Genomic DNA, 18,786 nt, shown 5'->3' with positions numbered 1-18,786 from the left:
TAATTACTCACTATTATTTTGACAGCTGGTTCTACATTAATGACATTGCTTTGCTGTTGCTCAAATCCCCACTGAACTTGGGTGTCAAGAAGGTACCCATCTGCCTTTCAGAGGTCACTGACATAGAGAGATGGAGAAACTGCTGGGTGACTGGATGGGGCACTACTAGTAAGTTACTATAGCCCAGCGGGGAGTGGGGGTGGCACCTTGGCTGAGGTCTGCAATGAGAAGCAAAGTCCGGAGGCGCTGCTGGCCTTAGGAGGTCTGCCTCGTGGACCTGGGCGCTTCCGGTTCTCAGTTAAAGTCCCACGATGACCCTGTTGCTCAGTCCACGTGGGAGCCACATCCTCCCTGGGCGCGTGGAGCAAGCTTTAGGTCCACATTGTGAAACAGGAACCCTAAACAGGGCCTCAGGGAAAACCCAGGCAGAAGTGTTCAGTCTTCAGGGTGACCTGGAGGAAGGTGGAAGGACATACCAACGGGAAAAGGGGCTGGGCCCCGGGAAGTCCACGCCAGTGTCAGCCAGAGCAGCTCCGTTCCAATTGACGGGGCCAGTTCCGCCCCCTGTGATAAAGGGCTCTGTGGCTAAAATCTCTGAAAACCGCAGATCCAGGCCAAGGAGGAGGGGATAAACCGAATGTAAATTTGTCCTTCTAGAGTCAACCTGTAACCTACTCCTGCCGGTTTGCCCAGCCAGCCCACAGAATGGTGTCCTCTTGTCTTCCTTCTTGGTGAACGTGACTTTCCCCATAATCAACAGAGCAGGAAAAGTCACATTCCACTCGGTGCTGCCCTTCCAAGGAGGCACCCAAATGGCTCTACATGGAGTCCCACGTGGTCCCAAAACTCAGAGCTGTGTTAGATTCCTCCTTGGGAATTGCCCTTAGAAGCTTTTCAATAGCTTCAAAAACAAGGCCACCTTCTTAACTTAAGAGTTCCTCATGCTTCATTTACCTCATTTTCTTTGAAACTCCTCTATGATTCAGGCAGTGTTGTAGGCTCCGGGGATTCAGCAACATACAAAGAGGAACACATCCCCATCTTCGGAAGTGGACATTCTAGGAGTTGGGCTCAGCTAGAGCCCACAGGCAGTGAACTCCTCAGGGACCCCGACACGAGCTTCAAGCCCATCTTTTTGTGCCGTGGGTCCCAGGACAGAACTTGTCATTGTGGGAACTCTTTACATCCTCATGGATTTGAATGAAACTCCTTTTTAGGACCCTAGCTGGAACCTGGCACCCTCGGCAGGGTGAGAAAATGGTTCACTGAGGCTAAAAGCCAGTACAGACCCAGTGCTAGGAGCTCTTGATTCAGAGAGGGTGGGCTCAAGAGTCTCCCGGACACCCCTCCTACCCCCTCCTCACCCAGTCCAAATTTGGGTCATTGCCGGGGCCACAGAGCAGTTCCCTTGTTGTTGAGGTGAAAAGACATGATGTGGGTGGGTCCTCCAAAGGGACCACGTTGAGCTCAGGGTCCTCTCCCCATCTGCTTCTTCTTTGGGTCAGTTCCTAAGCGAAGTACGGAAACAGCGCTCCGGAAAGTCAACATCCAGCTGATCGAGTGGGAAACATGCTTCCACACGATGCCTCTGCTCACCAAGAGCATGCTGTGCGCCGGCGACCTTCAAGGTGGGAAGGACACCTGCCAGGTAACATAGCTTCTCCATGGCCTGGAGAGGGGCTGCCCCAGAAAGCTGGCCAACAGTGCCAGGCTACCTGGCTGCCCTCTTTCTCCTCTGGATAGGAGGTGGATTAAAACAACAGAAACGTGTTCTCTCCCAGAGGCCAGAAGTCCAAAATCAAGGCATCGGCAGGGCTACGCTCCCTCTGGAGGGTCTAGGGGAGGATCCTTCCTTGCCTTTTCTGGCTTCTGGTGGTTGCGGGCAACCCTGGGCGCTCCTTAGCCTGTAGGTGCAGCCCTCCAATCGGTGCCTCCATCTTCACAGGCCTTCCCCCCTGTATGCGTGTGTCTCCTCTGCTCTCTCTTCTTATAGGGATACCAGTTATTGGAGTAGGGCCCATGCTAATCCCGTAGGACTTCATCTTAATGGAACTAATTACATCTGCACAGATCGTATTTCCAAGTAAGGTCGAATTCTGAGGTTCCAGGTGGACGTGAATTTGGGAGGGATGCTCTGTAACCAAAGGCAGGCCGTGCAGGCCAGCGGTTAGGGCTGCGGGCTCCCTTAGCTTCCCTCCCAGCTCCTCTACTCACTGCCTGGAGTCCCCTCTGTGCCTGTGCCTTTTCAGATTTCCCCATCTGTAAAATGGGACTACTAAGAGTCCTCTTAGGACTGCTGTGAAGATAAAATGAGTCAATGCACAAAAGCATTTAGAGGAGCATGGCGCAGAGGAGGGTCATGGTAAACACTACGAATATTGTTTTCTCCATCATCATCTCTTACGTCTGTTCAGTGCTCAGTAGCATACAAACTGCTTCCACAAATACGTCAAACTAGCTCTAGGAAGCAGGTCTATTTTAGATGGGAATAGGAGGACCAGGAAAGCTGACAGCCTTGCGGAGGACACACCAACAAGGTAAATTACAGACCCCGAGTTCCAACCAAGGCGCGCTGACTTCGGGGTGAGAGCCATCTTTTGGGTTCCAATAGAGACAGGGCTCCAAATCCAGCAGCCCAGCACGGCCCCGCCCAGATGTGCCTGGTTTACCAACCACAAAAATGGTGGGAGCTGCCAGTGAGTACAGGCTTGCTCTATATTAGGGCCAGGCACAGTGCTTTATAGGTGTCATTTGCTTACCTTCACACCGTGGTCCTGCAGGAAAGGTACAGTCATCACCAGCACCAAAACGAGCCTCAAAACGCTGAAGAAAAATTTCACATTCTCTCAACTAAGTATTCACCCTGGGATCTGAACCAAGGTCTGTTTGGCTCCAGAAATTTAAATTCTTAACTGTACATCTTTCACATAGATCCCCTCAGCCTTAGAGAAGCGAGTGTAATTCTTCATTTTAAAGAAAGGTCATGGGAATTTCCAATGACTTCAGAGAACTGGATGAAGAACAGTTTGGTTCAAAGGAAGCTGATGGGCACAGCAATTTGTTCATGATAACAATCTGGTTTAAAAAAAACCAAATAAACCCATATCCTATTTGGGGGGCGTTGTTGTTTGTTTTGTATTTAGATTTTTGGCATATTATTAAATGGTGCTTCTTTCTGACTCTTCTATGTGTTACTTAATATTTTCAAAAATAGATCTTTGTAAGCTGTGAGACACTATGTACCGCCTGATCCTATTTCTGTAAAATAATAATGACGTGTACGTATCTGCATACGTGAGGATGTGGAAAGTTACATTTGGCTAAAGAGTTGCCTCTGCATGGTTGAAATTAGAAATGCTGTTTATTTCACTTATTTATTTCAGTACACAGTAAAGAAAATTCCAGGGGTATAGAGGGGTGTACAGTGAAGAGGAAGTTTACCTCTTAACAATTGTTCTCCTGTTCACTCCCCAGAGAAACAACGCTAACTGTATCTTACCTGAAAATTCTTCTTATACACAATCGTGTGTGTGCGCTTATATATAAATTTACTTATAGAATTATGGGTATTCTTCATGTTCTTTTTCCATATCCCAGTTTTCTGATTTTTTGATGAAGATACATTCTTCTCTTTTTTTTTTTGAAGATACATTATTCTTTAATAGAAAATTTTAAATGGTCCAAAAGGTTTGGGGGCACGAAAGGTAGTGCATTCCTTCATTTTCATGTCAATGATGTCTGCTCCACCTGTGCTTATTTGGCAATCTCTTTCATGATGCTTTAAAATTTGTAAATTGTTTAAAATTTGATGTTTTGAACCACGATCTAACATTTTGACACAATTTTTGTACGTTTTGCATTCTGTACATACAGTCTGTATGCCTGCTGTCTTCAACCAATGACCTAGTATAAAGCATAATGGCTTCTGGGTTTCAGTTTTTACTTTTTGCTATCGTGAACAACACAGAAGGAGCAAAATGAGGTCTTTCTGGGGAAACTGAAAGAATTCTGAAAAACAAAGAAGTGCTTAGAGGCAAAACGGATTAGAAAACCACTCCTTGGTATATCAGAATGAATGCATGTCACTGGATGATGATGATGATGGTGACGATGGATATTTACTTTTTGACCAAATTGTCATTCATCACCATTGCTTTTGACCAAACTGTTCGCTCCCTTTTCTGACAGTCACAGAGCTGGGAGTATAGGCATGTTGTTGGAGAGCCGAACCAAAAGTAGAAACATCCACCCGTCCTCCAATGACACCATAAGTGCTTTGTGCCTCGTGCCAGGCGCCCAGCCCTCAATAGGCTGTAAGAGCAACTTGCCACCATCCCTTCCACTCCCAAACAACTCTTCTCTCCTAGGGTGACAGTGGGGGGCCTCTGGTTTGCCAGAAAAAACCCAGCACAAGCAAATGGTACCAGCTGGGCATTGTCAGCTGGGGAGTGGGCTGTGGCCGGAAGAAACTGCCTGGAGTATACACGAAGGTGTCTAGTTATCTGTCATGGATTGAGAAGGAGACCAAGCTGTCAAAAAGGCCCTACAAGCATGAACCGGACTCCGGGGACAGTTTGCTTCTATCACCCTGGGCCATCTTGTTACTGTATTTTGTGATGTTTCTATTATCCCCGTGATTAAACACTGCATTGCCTCACAACCAAGTGTCCTTCTCAGTCTGTGGAGTAAGGTCAAGGGTGGGGTGCAGGTTGCAAGGAGGGATTCTCATACGAAATAGCTGTGCCTGAAATAATCATATACTTAGAGGAGCGCTTAAAATATACCTGGGATCCACTCAAAGGCCTATGGTTCCCCTGGGACTCAGAGGCAGGTCACCAACTTCAGCTTGCGGCCTCTCCAAAGGTTTGGATGGTGCACCTCTCCACAGGGGCGGGGGTATGCCAAGGATCTCTGAAACAGAAGGCCTATTCTCTTCCTCTCTCACAAGCAGGTATCTTCCACAGCTTCTTTCATTTTCCATTTCTTTTGCTCCTGCAATGAGAAACATTCCAGCTCCTCGATTCCCCTTCATTTGTAAGCTCATCCCTGAGACCTGCAGACTTGGTCCCTAGAAAGGTCCTTGTTCTTTACCTTCCTTTGCTTCTACCTGGTTCAGAGCCCCAGTAAATGCTGCTTTTGGCTCTCAGAGACCATGAGTAACAGTGCTGAGATCCAGGATCAGGAAATCACTGACGTAGAAATGTCCTAGAGATGAGGTGCGAAAGAAACACACGGCTTACTGGTTTTGTTGTTGTTGTTGTTATTGAGTCGTATGAGCTATTTGTGTATTTTGGAAATTACGCCCTTGTCGGTCCGATCAAAAAATGGGCAGAAGACCTAAATAGATACGTCTCCAAAGAAGACATACAGATGGCCAACAGGCACGTGAAATGACGCTCAACATCACTAATTCTTAGAGAAATGCAAATCAAAACTACAATGGGGTATGACCTCACACCAGTCAGAATGGCCATCATTAAAAAGTTTACAAATAACAAACGCTGGAGAGGGTGTGGAGAAAAGGGAAGCCTCCCACACTGCTGGTGGGAGTGTAAATTGATACAGCCACTATGGAAAACAGTATGGAGGTTCCTCGAAAAACTAAAAATAGAACTACCACGTGACCCTGCAATCCCACTCCTGGGCATATGTCTGGAGAAATCTCTAATTCGAAAAGATGCATGCACCCCTATGTTCATAGCAGCACTATTCACAATAGCCAAGACATGGAAGCGACCTAAATGTCCATCAACTGATGAATAGATAAAGAAGATGTGTGTGGGGGGTCTGTGTGTGTGTGTGTGTGTGTGTGTGTGTGTATGTGTGTATATATATATATATATATATATGTATATATATATATAAAAATATTACTCAGCCATAAAAAAATGAAATAATGCCATTTGCAACAGCATGGATGGGCCTAGAAATGACCATACTAAGTGAAGTAAATCAGAAAGAGAAAGACAAATACCATATGATATCACTTACATGCGGAATCTAAAATATGGCACAAATGAACTTATTTACAAAACAGAAACAGACTCACAGACATAGAGAACAAACTTAACGGTTACCAAAGGGAAAGGGGGTGGGGGAGGGATAAATTAGAATAAAATTTCTTAATCCTATTAACATGTCCTTAGAAGACTCTGCATGGTCTGGCTCTTCCTACCTCTCTGAGATACTTCTCCCCAATACCTTCCTCATTCACACTATTCCAGCCCCACTGGCCTTTCTGTTTCTCAAACACCACAAAACCCCCCCTGTCTTGGGCCATTTATACTTCCTGGTCCTTGTAGTTGGAAAGCTTTTCCTTCAAGCACCACAGTGGGGATGCCGACAGTGATTAGGGATAGCTACTCCACTTAAGTATTCTTGACGTGTTTAGGGCACAGCAGAATTCCAAGAGGGAAAAGAAAGAAATGGGCTATATCCAGGGGGAACCATGTCTTATTTCTTAGTCCATCTCCTGCCCCCAGAGCTCCGCTCTCCTCTCCCAACTCGTGTGTCCGTTTCTCCTTTGCATCATTCACATCATTCGGTTCTCAACTTACATGTCACCACCTCACGGACCTCACCGCTTCACCACCTCCCCTGACCAGCGTGGCTAACACAGCTCTGAATACAACTCCACAGCACCCAGACACAACTTAACATCTTACCCTATTCACCATCTTCCTATCATTTCTCAGGACCAGCAATTATCTTACTTATTCATGGGTTTACTTGTTTATTGTGTACTTCCCCCGCCCCTGGTCTTGAATATAAAGACTCTTAAGGGCAGGGATTCCATGTGTCTGTTCTCTAGAATAGCCCCTGATGTGATGGTTGTAATAGGCGTGTTGAAAACAGCTATTATTACTAAAGTTGCAAGGAGCTAGAGGTGGACCTGTTTTCTAAAGATTTCAATCAGATTTCCCATTTGGGGGAAAATGATTCTTAAGACTTTTTCCCTCACAAGCTCTTTGAGAGCTCTAAAATTTATCTTACAGTACTTAGAAATATCCTACCTGAACAAGTAACAGACAGATGAGATATCAGACAGTTTGTATTATTAGACTGTAGACTTTTATTAGAACAAGCATTTCTCATAGCTGTGAGCAAAGCGTTAAAATTCATCAAGCTAACTCACATCTTTTCTCTGCCACGAGGAGGGCCGAAAAGAGTGAGAAAGCCCTTTACACAAATATAGGATCAGCTGAGCAAAGTATTTTCAGTGAACGACTCATTGTGGCTACACATGTTTGCAGATTTGAAGGCACTGGAGGGCAGGAGGGCTTGCGAGGTGGGACAGGGCACAGATAAAGGATGCCCTATCCCCTCCGACAACCTCCCAGCTTGGTTCCCTAGCATCCGTGGCAGGCACCCAGGCACAAGAAGGGTGAGCACTGATTATTCATTATTCTCATTCAGACACCAAATGATCCAAAAGATTTCACACCTCTCCTCCCACCATAACTTATTAGAAGATAAATTACACGTTATCAACCTGCCACTGCACTTCCTGTAAATTATACCTCAATAAACCAGATTTTTATGAATGCCTTTGTGTACTTCAAAAAGCAACTGATGTGAATGAACCACAAAAGGACTGCCCGATTTGTTGGAAGCATTTTTGCTGTGACCTCAAGGGCTGACCATGTGGGAAGAAATTACTTTTTAATACCCAGCGGGCAGGACACTCCGGTGCCCCCGAGGCCGCAGTACCCATTGGGGATCTTGCTCAGGTACTGCTGGTGGTAATCCTCCGCGTAGTAGAAAGTCTGTCCCTCCCGGATGTCGGTGGTGACCAGGCCAAAGCCGTGCTCTGACAGAACCTGTGGAGGGAAAGGCGCCATCAGGACCCGAAGCGCAGGGATCCTGGGAAGGAGGAGGGCCAGGAGGTCAGGATGGGAGGGGCAGACACGTGGCTGGGGGTGTGCAGTGGTCCTTGGGGCCCGGGCTCGGCCACTTCCCTGCTGGGTTATTCTGGGCAACCATCTCCCTTCGTGTGCCCCAGGGCGCTGGGGTCTGAAATCCGGGTTGGGTTTGATTGGGTTTGGTTCTGACTGTAAGCTATGCTCTACCCTCTACACCACCTCTGCCCCCGTGGGTGTGGGGAGCCCTGGTTTGGGCCCTGTGGGTCTGTGTGAAGCCACCCTGTTTCCAGGGGAAGCAGCAGGGCCGTGTGGCTCCCCGGCTGCCCTGGGGCGGCTGGGGTCCCTGAGGGGATGCGCGCCCGGCTGCGGTGAGAGGGGATGGCAGGGCAGGAGGGGGCGGGGAGGCTGCAGCCGCACCCAGTGCCGACCCCTCTGCCCCCTCACAGGCTGGACGGAGGATCCCCCTCGCCGGCTGTGGCTCTGGGCAGCAGGGACCCTGCCAGGATGCCCTGGAGGGCAGGGGCCACCTGGGGTCCGGGCTCTGCCACTCCAGCCTGGAGCCTCCGGGCAGTGAGGGCAGGGGAGGACGTGGCCTGAGGGCCTGGTCGGCTCCTCACCGCCCTCTGTGACCCAGTTTAAGGCCCGGCGGCATCTGCTGCCAGGCAAGGAACACATGTAAACACCAGTGGGGGAGGAGAGCGGAGCTATTTGGGGCAGGAGACGGATGAAGAACTAGTCACTGTTCCCCGTGGATCTTAGCCCGTTTCCTTTCCCTTTTGGGTTTCAGCTGTGCCCTAATTCTTTCCCGGTACAGGCTGCTCGGGGTATCTGAGCGCAAGGCCACAGAGACTCGACCCGGGTTCACTGATTCCATTTTGGACAGGGGTGCGCGGCTGAGCCCCAACTTGTGTTTTCATGACGGAACTGACCAGGCTCTGACCGTCGTTGGTCCACTTAAGATGAAGTCCTCAAATCGGCACAGCACAGGGAATCCAATTTAATACTCAGCACGAGTCACTGATTTTCCCTGAGAACCTTCACCTTCTTCCTGAATCTCCTCCCAGCCCTCTGAGCCAGAATGAGGTTGACTGCGGACCTGACGCCAGGCAGGCCCAGGAGGGGTAAAGGAAGGATCCTCACTAAGGCGGGCGGGTTGGACCCCGCAGCTCAGAGGCGGCCAGTTTCCTTACAAGGGTTAGAAAGGAGAATGGGGAGCCATTCTGACTTCAGTTTTGACAGTTTTTTGTAAGCGAGCAATTATCGAGGGTTTACCACATGCCACGCTCTGGGTTGACTTCAGCCTCACAAGCAGCCGTCTGAAGGAAGTATTGATGCTGTTATTATCGTCCATATTTAAAAGTCTGTGTCCGATACTGCGTCTGGGCCCCTGACATCCTCGGCTCGCCCTGCTATTGCATTGGCTGCAAGCTGGGAAACTGCATTTGCCACATCTCACCGCCAGCCGCGCCCCGGTTTAGATCCCACTGACGGGAGAAGGGCACGTGACAGCTGGCGGGTAAATCCACGGAGAAGCTGTTATCGGCCAGGTGCAGCTGTGGGGACGGGCACGAGCACGGCAGAGAGCAGACCTGGGGCTCTGACAGCTGCCCCTGAGAATCATTCACTCCCGTGCTGCGGGCAGTCAAAGCCATCGCAATGATGTCCAGCCACTTCTGTAACTTCCGGGCACCCTGAAATCCAGAGGTGCTGTTCCCTGACCTTCACTCCAACAGCCTTTCAAATGATTCTGGAAGCACCAAATTCCCTTTGTGAAACCCGCCCCGCTTAAAAGATCTCCAACACTTTCTGTTTCTGTGATGAACCGCGATGAACATGGCGTTTAGTGCCAGGAATGTTTTCCGGAACCAGAACCTGCGTGAGCACGAGGACCCGGGACTGGTTAACTGTCTGGTCAGACTTCGAGTCGGGAGTGACCTCATCCCGGCGAGTCCTCTCCGCGGGCCTCCTCCCCACTCGCCGCCCTCCCGCCTGCCCGCATCTGTCTCCCTCACAAACGGCCATCCTCCTGGTACGAACAAGGACGGCCTTCCCGAGGCCCTGGAGGCCGCAGCCGCCGTCTCCAGAAGCTTCTTTTCCCCGAGGCAGGGAGGCCGGCGCCAGTGGGCGCTATTGCCCGGCTCCCCTCCCCCTCTCACGCCGGCTCCGAGCGACCCCTGCCCACGACCACCCCAGGGCAGCATCCTTCCGGGAGCAGCGGGAAGGGAGGTGTGGGGAGGGGGCGTGCAGTACCAGGCTCCACCACCAGATGGCAGGAAAAACCGAGACTAAAAAGCGATGAAAACCCGCAGGAGACAGACCCACACGCTGCCCTCTTGCACTTCCCATTAGGCTGGGACATTCTGGCCACGTCTGCTCTGCGGTGGACGTCGCCCCCGTGCACTGGGCCAGCAGCCTCCAGGCTGAGGCCTCACTTAGCACGGGGCTGTCCTCAACCTCGCTCTGAAACTGGGGAAAGGGGACAAAAGCGCCCCAAAGAAACTGGATGTAGAACAGAGGAAGTGGGAAAACGAAAACCCTATCTTGTCTCTATTTCCCTCCTTCCCAGAGCCCCGGCCCTCTGCTTCCTCACTGGCATCCGGAGGGACACACACACACACACACACACACACACACACACACCCCCTAGAGCTGCTGGGAGAGCCGGATGCTGGTAAGAGCTCCTCCTTAAACCCTGATCCCTGGGAGAACCTGCAGGCCCTTCCCTCTTCCTGCTGGGTCCCACCCACCCCACCTCCTCAGCCTCACTCCCTCCCCATTTTCTAGCTCTTTTCTTTCCCTCTCTGTGTACGATTTTCTTGGGTCGTGTTGACCCCTACATATTTCCTGAACATTCCGTTCCCTTGCACACGACCTCCTTAGAATGTTCCCTCTTCTCTATGGCACAAACCCCTACCCGCCTCTCAGGACACAGGTCAAACGTCCCCACCTGTATAAAACCTTTCCTGATTCATTAGGGCTGAAGTTACTCCATCTTCTAGGCTCCCACGACACTACCACCCCTCATGGCGCTTGAGACGTCGCATCGTCATTATCCACTTCCCCTCCCCTCTGGCGTTACACGTGCTGGACCGCGTGCTCCTTGACAGTATGGACTGTCTTGTTTCTCTACCTCATCTCAGTGCTTAATGTATCAATACAAGAAATGAGTGAACGAGTCTTGGGGATCTCTTGGTGCTCCTCTTAACCTTCGGGTTTCCACCTGTGTCCCTGCTGCTGCCTCAAGCCAAAGCACCTCCTTGGGGACCTGGGAAGGAGCAGCGAGGAGGAGCTCGGGGACCAGGAAGCTGAGTCTGTCCGTCACTTGCCTTGTCACAGACTCTCGGCCAGTTCCCCAGGGCGGGTCTACTCTTTAGACCTTGCAGCGGCCGTGTCCGTGGAGAGACGGCCAATCATCTTCCACAGACGGATGGCCTCAGCATCACCTGCAGCTCCTGCAAAAGCCCTTTCACTCTTTGGGGGCGGGGGTGACTGAGGTGATGGCGGAGCAGCAGGAGGTGGGCGATGAAGACCGGGTTATAGATGGTCCCTCTGGCCCCCAAAGTCCAGTGGTCAATCTGGCCTCATGCCCAAGCTGTGCTGGTGTTGATGGGTGCACCTCAGTCTCCAGACCCTTCTCCTACAGCATCTCCGTACGCCAGGTCCCCAATCAGTTACTGGGGGTGCCGTAAGTAATTTGTGACTGATAACAGCTGTGTCGTTGTTTGTAGCTTACTTTTCCCTCATGAATTAGGGCAGATGGAAGGCTACCCCGATCCTCGCACCATTCCCGCTCACCTGCCCACTCGTGTGGGAGGGAAGGGAGTGTCAGGAGAGCTGGAACATGTGTGGCCTCCCCCATCATCCACGACAGGGACCATACCGATGACAGGCCAGTCCTGATTATAGAAATGATGAATCACATCACCCACAGAGGTTCCTGGTATCTTATAAAAAGGAAGCTGTACCCATGAGAGTGGGCTGCCCATAGGAAAACCATGGCAGATAAAGAGCTGAAAGCAGCTGCAGCAAACGCTCTGGCCTCAAGCACAGCCAACCTCTCAGGATGCATCCCTGGGGGCCCCCAGGCTAGTGGGCCCTGCCTCCAGACCGGGCTGACGTCGCCCCAGGAGACTCTGTGTTCTTCCCTCAGACTCTACAGAGCCACCTTTGAAACGGAGTGCAGAGCGTGAGGTCAAAGTGACCCCCGCAGATGGCCCAAACCCCCGTCACACGCCTCCAGGAAACACCCTCTCTCGCTGGTCAAACCCCAGGCCCAACTCATCCTTCGTCACTCCAGGCTCCAGGGCTGTTCACCCACTGCCACTCAGAAAGGCAGCCCTGCACGCCCGCTTGCTCTGCTCGATTCCTCACCAGGACCAGCCCCCGAGGAGGAGTTAACCGGGCCTAACTGCCCCCCACCCCCGGCCCTCATTGTTCTACCTTCCACTCTTGTTGACGCCAAAACAGTTATCTAGAGCTCCTTGTTTGTTGCATTTTATTTTTATTTTTACTTTTTTTGCTGATTTTTAAGAAGGAAGTAAGTGGGGTCTAACGTGAAATAACGCACATCAGTGTGACACCTGGCTCAGGCTCTCTTGTGGGAGGGGTGCCTAGTGGAACTGATCAGATGCTTTTCTCACAGACTCTTACCTCACCCTTTTCTTAGATGGCCCCAGGAAGCCTCCTATGCCTTTATTCTCTTACCATTTTCTTCCCGGAAGCAGCTTTTCTATCTGTAAAATGGGCACAATACTTCCCTCAATGTGCTATGATGAGAGTCCAAGATGGCGCAGAGCATCCTGGCACATTCTGACTACGTGGTAGTCCTGACCTACTTTCCCATCAATGCCCACCCTGGGGGAAAGGAGCCTACCATCTTGCCCTCCTTAGGCAGGCCTCCATCTCCACCTGCGGGCACGCCCTATTTCTACAGCTGCACAGCCCATCTCTGTGGAGCAGGAAAAAGAGGTGGGGGGTCAATAAGCTGGGGCAGAGCTCCCAGCTCCCAAGCGGTGTCTCCAGCCCCAGCCTGTGGAGGAGGTGGCCAGCCCGTTCCCTTACAGATGTTCTGCCAGCGGGAGTGTCCTGGGCCCAACCCACCCTTCCAGGGCTGCCGGCAGGAAGCCTTTCTTTTAATAAAATTAGTGAGCACGTGACCTTTCTGCTTACTGCAACCCGCTAACAAGCTCACTGTTAGCGTCGCTGAGATTCTCCAGGTGCCCAGGGATACTCAGTGTATTGCATGGAAACGACAGACTCTGAGGCCACCCTGAATGTTGCCTGGAGGCCACAGCAGTGCAGGCCGCGCTGGAGCACCAACAGGTAGGGCGAGAAGTGTATCAGGGCAGAGAAGCAGCCTCAATCCCAAGTCCTTATGTTCGTCCTGAACTGCAGTGTCTCCAAAGGGCCTCCGCACGCTCCGTAGTCCACGCGAGGCTTTCACTGACTGAAGAGGGGAGAATTATCCTCTTATTTCTCAGCGCAGGACACCAAGGCGCAGGCAGAGAGGAGGCTTGCCCAGAGCCACTCATCAGTGACAGGACGAGAACCTGTCCCCTGACTATTTCCAGCACTGCTACACGACCACCGTGGCCAGATGAAGGAGCTACCCTCCCCTTAGAGAGGGACAGGTCACTATTTCAAAAGATCCAAAAGAGACCTAGACACCTATATTTGGATCATACTCTCCCCACCCTGCTCACATCCCTGGAACTCAAAACATGTGACATATTTCTTGGTCATCTCACTGACTTTCTTTAAAATTGTGGGAAAATGCACATAACTTCAAATTCTCCATCTTAACCATTTTCAGGTGTTCAGTTCAGTAGTGTTTTGTACATTCACATTGTTGCGTGACTAGTCTGCAGAACTTTTTATCTTGCAAAACTAAAATTCTGTCCCCATTAAATAACAACTCCCCATTCCTCCCTCCCCACTGTTCCTCATACCCACCATTTTACTTTTTGTCTCTGTAAATCTGACTATTTTAGGTACTCATAAATGGAATCCTAAAGTGTTTGTCCTTTTGTGACTGGCTTCTTTCACTCAGCATAATGTCCTTGAGGTTCATCCATGTTGTAGCCTGTGTCAGAATTTCCTTCCTTTTCAAGGCTGAATAATATTCTGTTGTATGTATGTATCACATTTTGTTTACCCCTTCATCCATCAATGGACACTTGGTTGCTTCTCATCGCTTTTTTTTAGCTGTCAAATAACACAGCTTGCTGCATGACAAGCCCACCCCATGACAGTTACGCAGATCCTTCCTGGCTTGTTTTTATCAGTTGCCTGCTGTTTTAACGTTAATCTCCTCCAAGGAAGTGCAAAAGGAGTTCAACAGTAAAAAGACTTGCTGCAAACGTGTGGTTCGGTTATTCTTTATCTTGTCCCACCTCAACTGATGCCACCTATCAATGACTGCATTGTAAAGACGGAGGGCCAATCAGAGAGCTCCTCTAAGGCCCCCTGATAGACAGCTGGCATTGCCTGCCTCCCATCCACTCAGAGGGATAAATGACCCCCCACAAAATACTGAGTTCCACAAACTTTCCAAGTATCACCTGATTCCAAGAGACGGCAGAAGACCTACTCGAAGTGTCAGGAAAGCAGAGTTTGCATGTTAAATGCTAGGCTCCACATTGATTTTCTGATGGATGTCAGAGGAGGGGCTTGCAGGGCCCTCCAAAGGGGCAGACGCAAGCTTAGGACGCCCTGTCTTTCATTTTCTCATTTCATCATGCTAGGAATCCTGTAGGGGTGGGGGAATAGTTATTCTGACTCCAGCCACAAGGAAACTCAAAGAGGTTAAGAATCACGCTCAAATTCATGTGCCTGGAGAGTTAGTGGTGGGTCTGGGAGAAGAATCCAGATCTGTCTGGCTCTGGATTTCATGCTCCTTCCCACATACATGCTGTCCCTGGAATTTGGAAATACAGGATGGGTGAGACCCCAGGGAGCTGAGTCTGCCCTGTCCTGCCACACATGTGTCTGAGGTACAGAAGGTCAGTATGAGCCCACCAGGAACCTTGAGCTGGAACTCTACAGAGCAGGACAGGGAGGGGTGAGGGGGGTGGCTCTAGAGACACTGGCACACGTGTGTGTACACACGTGTGTGGGTGAGGATGTATGCACACATTTGCATGTGTGTGTCCTCACACGTATGTGAATACAAGTGCACATGAGAATGCCAAGTGATATACATTCAACTCCCATGTTAGATGGAGTGACCTATGGACACCTTCTCTTTTTAGAAAATATATCACCATAAAAAAGAAACCCCAATTTATGATAGTGGATCTTAACATCTTGGGGGGCGGGTCATGGATTCCCTCGAGGATCTGATAAACACTATGGACATTCTTCCCACACAAACTCACGATCAAATATTTGCTTATAATTTCAAAGTATCCTATGACCCTTTGGAGTCCACCCGTGGGCCCTGTATTCAGAACCTTTGGACACAAAAAGTCATCACGGCAACTGCCCATCCCCCCTTCTTAGGGCGCTGGAACATGCCGGTGGCATGTCCAATGGGCAATGAGCATTTTCAAGACAGTTTGAAGGCCCAATGAGAAATGGCTCTGTTGACAATGAGAAAGTCACCAGGAAGGGAGAAGGTACCTGATGAGTTCAACCCTCATCAGACGTGTATTTTTTAAAGCCTCATTAAGTCTGATCAAACCCCATCTCCTCCACCCACCAAAAGAAATTAGCCTTACCTTAAGTGTTCGGTTTTTATGTAATTATTTGTAGAGTGTAAGTGTGTTCCATTTTATTTTATGATCATTTTTTAAAGATATTTTAATGGTAAGAAAGTAGTGTCCTAGAACTGAAATCCAGTTTATGATACTGAGCCCACAGGAAATTAGGGTTTGGTTTGGCTTGTAACAGATCAACCTGAGACTGCTGCCCCGAAGGCCAACCAGCTCTCCTTTAGAGGAAAAGGCTCCCGGCAGGACCCAAGACTCTGATGCTGGCCTGCACTCTGCCCTCTAGTGGCAGCAGGGAGCACATACAGGCACAGCCCTTCCTTGGTTCCTACTTTGCCCTTCTGAACTGAGGGCCCTTCAGTTCGTTCCAGATCTAACTCCATCGAATTCCGTGCTATGTTTCCATCCTGCGCGTGCATGCGTGCACACACACACACACACACACACACACACACACACACACACACACACACCCCACACACCCGTGCAGGTTTAATAAGCTCAGCCAATGCCAATGCCCAAGTCAGCAGTTTTATTCCATTGGCAGCTTCTGGCTGACCAGATTGCCATCAATCAAAACTTCGGAGAAAGGATATAAAGTGACTGGCATGGCTTTTAAATAAAACCACTCGAAAAGAAAAACAGCATCTCTTCTGAGCTGAGCAGAGGCACGTGTGTTGGCAGCTCAGCACCACGCAACTGCAGTTGCGTGGGGAGCAGGTTTGCCACTGCCCACAGTGGTTCAGCTTCAGCCACAAGGAGGCGGTGGACAGGCTGCCCGCCTCCGGTGCCAGGGAGGACCCTGGGACAACAGGAGCTCCAGGCGCTGGGCCCACGGGCACCACCCCCTGCAACCTCTCAGTGGCCGTCAGCCCTTCCAAGGGCGAGCAGGAGATCCTGGGACAGAGACGTGACACGGACGAGGAGGGCGCTCGATGGGGCTGAAGCTTCTATGAGGCCCAGTCAGAGCTGCACTGACCCTTCCCAGCTCCGTGAAACCACGGGAGGCACAGGAGACAGAGAGGTGACACAATTAGGTCTAATTTGGTCCATTTACCAAACCTGTTTATGCAAATGGTGGCCTCTGGATGGAAGGATTCTGGCTTCTTAGAACAGCTGCAGCATCCTGTGCTCTGTCCTTCCCCAGACTCCGCAGTTGTGCTGAGCTATTAATGACTTTCATTATTTACTCCTCTGTGTCCCCCTTGCCTGTGAGGTAAACCACAAGTGTCTGCTGACTGGCAAAGAGGTTTTTCTTGGTTTGCAACACAAAATGATAGAGCTACGAGCCGAGTTCTGTCTCTGCAGAGAAGGGGACAGGGAAGGAGTTCGGTTTGGCCAGTAAGGATTCGAAGCTTTCCCCCTGGTCCTCAGAGTGTGGACGATGGGCCAGCAGCTTGTTCGAAATGCAAAATCTGGCCCCCTTCCCGGACCTACTGAATCCCGATCTGAGTTTTAAAACCGTCTCCAGGCGATCCACGTGCATGGATTTGAGAAACTGTGCTCTAGCAGACAAGCATGGCAGGCTGCGTTCATGGTCACCGACATCCCTTGCCCTCCCTCTTGATGTCAGGTTGCCCGTGTGACTTGCTCTGATCACCAGGATGTGAGAGGAAGGGACTGACGTTCTTCCTGGGAAGAAACCGTCCGGCACCAGCATGAGCTTCGTGCTTCCCCCTCTGCCACAGCAGCAGCCCTGCTCCCAGCTGGCCCTGCTGTGAGGCAGTGACAATCTGGAGCAAGTCCCCACACGGAATACTTTATTTCCTCTATTACAGACCCGGGTTTTCCCTGGTGCGGGGTGTGATGCTGAAAGATCCGGGAAGGCAGGCACTGCTCACGTGAGCCAGTCGTGCAACTTCCCCGCAAATAAGTTTTTTTTAACTCTCCAATTTGACTTAATTAACTAATTTCAGCAACCATGGTGGGGCATTTGCTAGGCGCCATGTACTGTGCTAGACATTAGGGATAGAGAGGTGAATAAGGCAATCGCTAAAGCAGGAATAATGACGGGCATGCGAGCAATCACACGTAGCAGGTGCTTGTGAGGCCGGACTGGGGAAGAAAAGTTCCCTGCGTTCAAGGAGTTTATGGTTTAGGCAGGGAGTTGGGTCACATGATGAGGATGGGATGGCCTGAGGGTGAGGAGTGATGGCTGACAGGTGGCAAAATGGGAGCCACGCCCACAGGCTGGGGAGTGCAGAGGACCACTGTCCAACATCAGGAGGTCAGAATTCTGCTAGAGGAGACGGGTCATACCTGCACGTGAAGGCAGAGGGAATGTGCTGGAACACTGGAGGTGCAGACTCCATTGAGGCTGTGGAGGAAGGAAAGACCAGTCCAGCTGGGAAGAGGGGTCCTGAAGGAGGTGGATGCTGATTTTGGAAGCTCACGACGGTGGCTGTGAGGGCAGTGATGGGTCTGCTCCGAGTACCCGGAGGGAGGGGGTCATGAGGCATATTTGAGGGGTGCTGAAGGGCCTGGATGGGGAGCGGGCGAAAGCTGAAAGGGGCTCAGCTGAACAGCAGGAAGAGATGAAAGCGGATGGGGGGAGAGGCCTTTGGAGGCATCAAGTTTATGGCCTATTTTTCTGTTTCCTCCCATTTAAGGTAACCCAGCTACACACTTTCTGTCCATCCACTGCCCTGCGATCACAGGGACACGTGGAAACACTCTACAGGATTAGAGGAAGGCAAAGCCGGCAGATGCCTCTCAGTTCCATCTGCTTGGCCGCGGCCACGGCTTTAGGCTTTAAGGCAAAGTGAGCCAAGGTGGGGACGATGGGAAGGAGGTGGCTATTGCTCATTTTTCCACGACTCAGTTGTCATCCTTCACCTCCCCATACCTTATAACTTCCAAGCACCATTTCCTGGGGGCAAGAGGAACTGGGTCCTTCCTCATTTTCTACTGAGTGCCTTGAGAGGAGGAGCCCCGTGTCAGGCTGGGCTGGGTGGCAGCCCTGGCCTGGAAAGGAGGGGGGCTGAGCTGGGCACCCCAGCTGCAGGCCAGGGGGAGAGGCGCAGAGCTGTGTGGCTGAAACGTGCCACTGCCCATTTGCTCTGGCTTCGGCAGCGTCTCCTCCAGCCACGAGGTGACCGACATCCATCACATGTTCAAGGACTGCTGCTTTCCCTTGCCTTTGAGGTCTGCTGGTTTTGAAATGGAATTCAAGTGACTTTTCCTATACAAGTTTTCCTTTCATGGCTTTTAGTTTT

General features: G+C 50.7%; 2 protein-coding genes across 2 annotated transcripts in view; both read right to left on the bottom strand.

Moving 5' to 3' along the window:
• PRSS55 (serine protease 55) overlaps nt 1-5,183 on the bottom strand; it is a 64,330-nt gene extending 59,147 nt beyond the window's left edge. Inside the window, 2 exon segments of the mRNA XM_068553106.1 lie at nt 4,785-4,992; nt 5,092-5,183. The gene's annotated coding sequence lies outside the window, so the exon portion shown is untranslated.
• Nucleotides 5,184-7,048: 1,865 nt separating this feature from the next.
• MSRA (methionine sulfoxide reductase A) overlaps nt 7,049-18,786 on the bottom strand; it is a 378,257-nt gene continuing 366,519 nt past the window's right edge. The window contains exon 6 of the mRNA XM_068553108.1: nt 7,049-7,820. Coding sequence (XP_068409209.1) covers nt 7,656-7,820 — 165 coding nt within the window. The 3' untranslated portion in view covers nt 7,049-7,655. The remainder of the gene's footprint in view (nt 7,821-18,786) is intronic.

This window comes from Eschrichtius robustus, chromosome 10, assembly GCF_028021215.1.
Source record: "Eschrichtius robustus isolate mEscRob2 chromosome 10, mEscRob2.pri, whole genome shotgun sequence".
Taxonomy (NCBI): domain Eukaryota; kingdom Metazoa; phylum Chordata; class Mammalia; order Artiodactyla; family Eschrichtiidae; genus Eschrichtius; species Eschrichtius robustus.
This window is presented reverse-complemented; position numbering and strand designations above follow the sequence as displayed.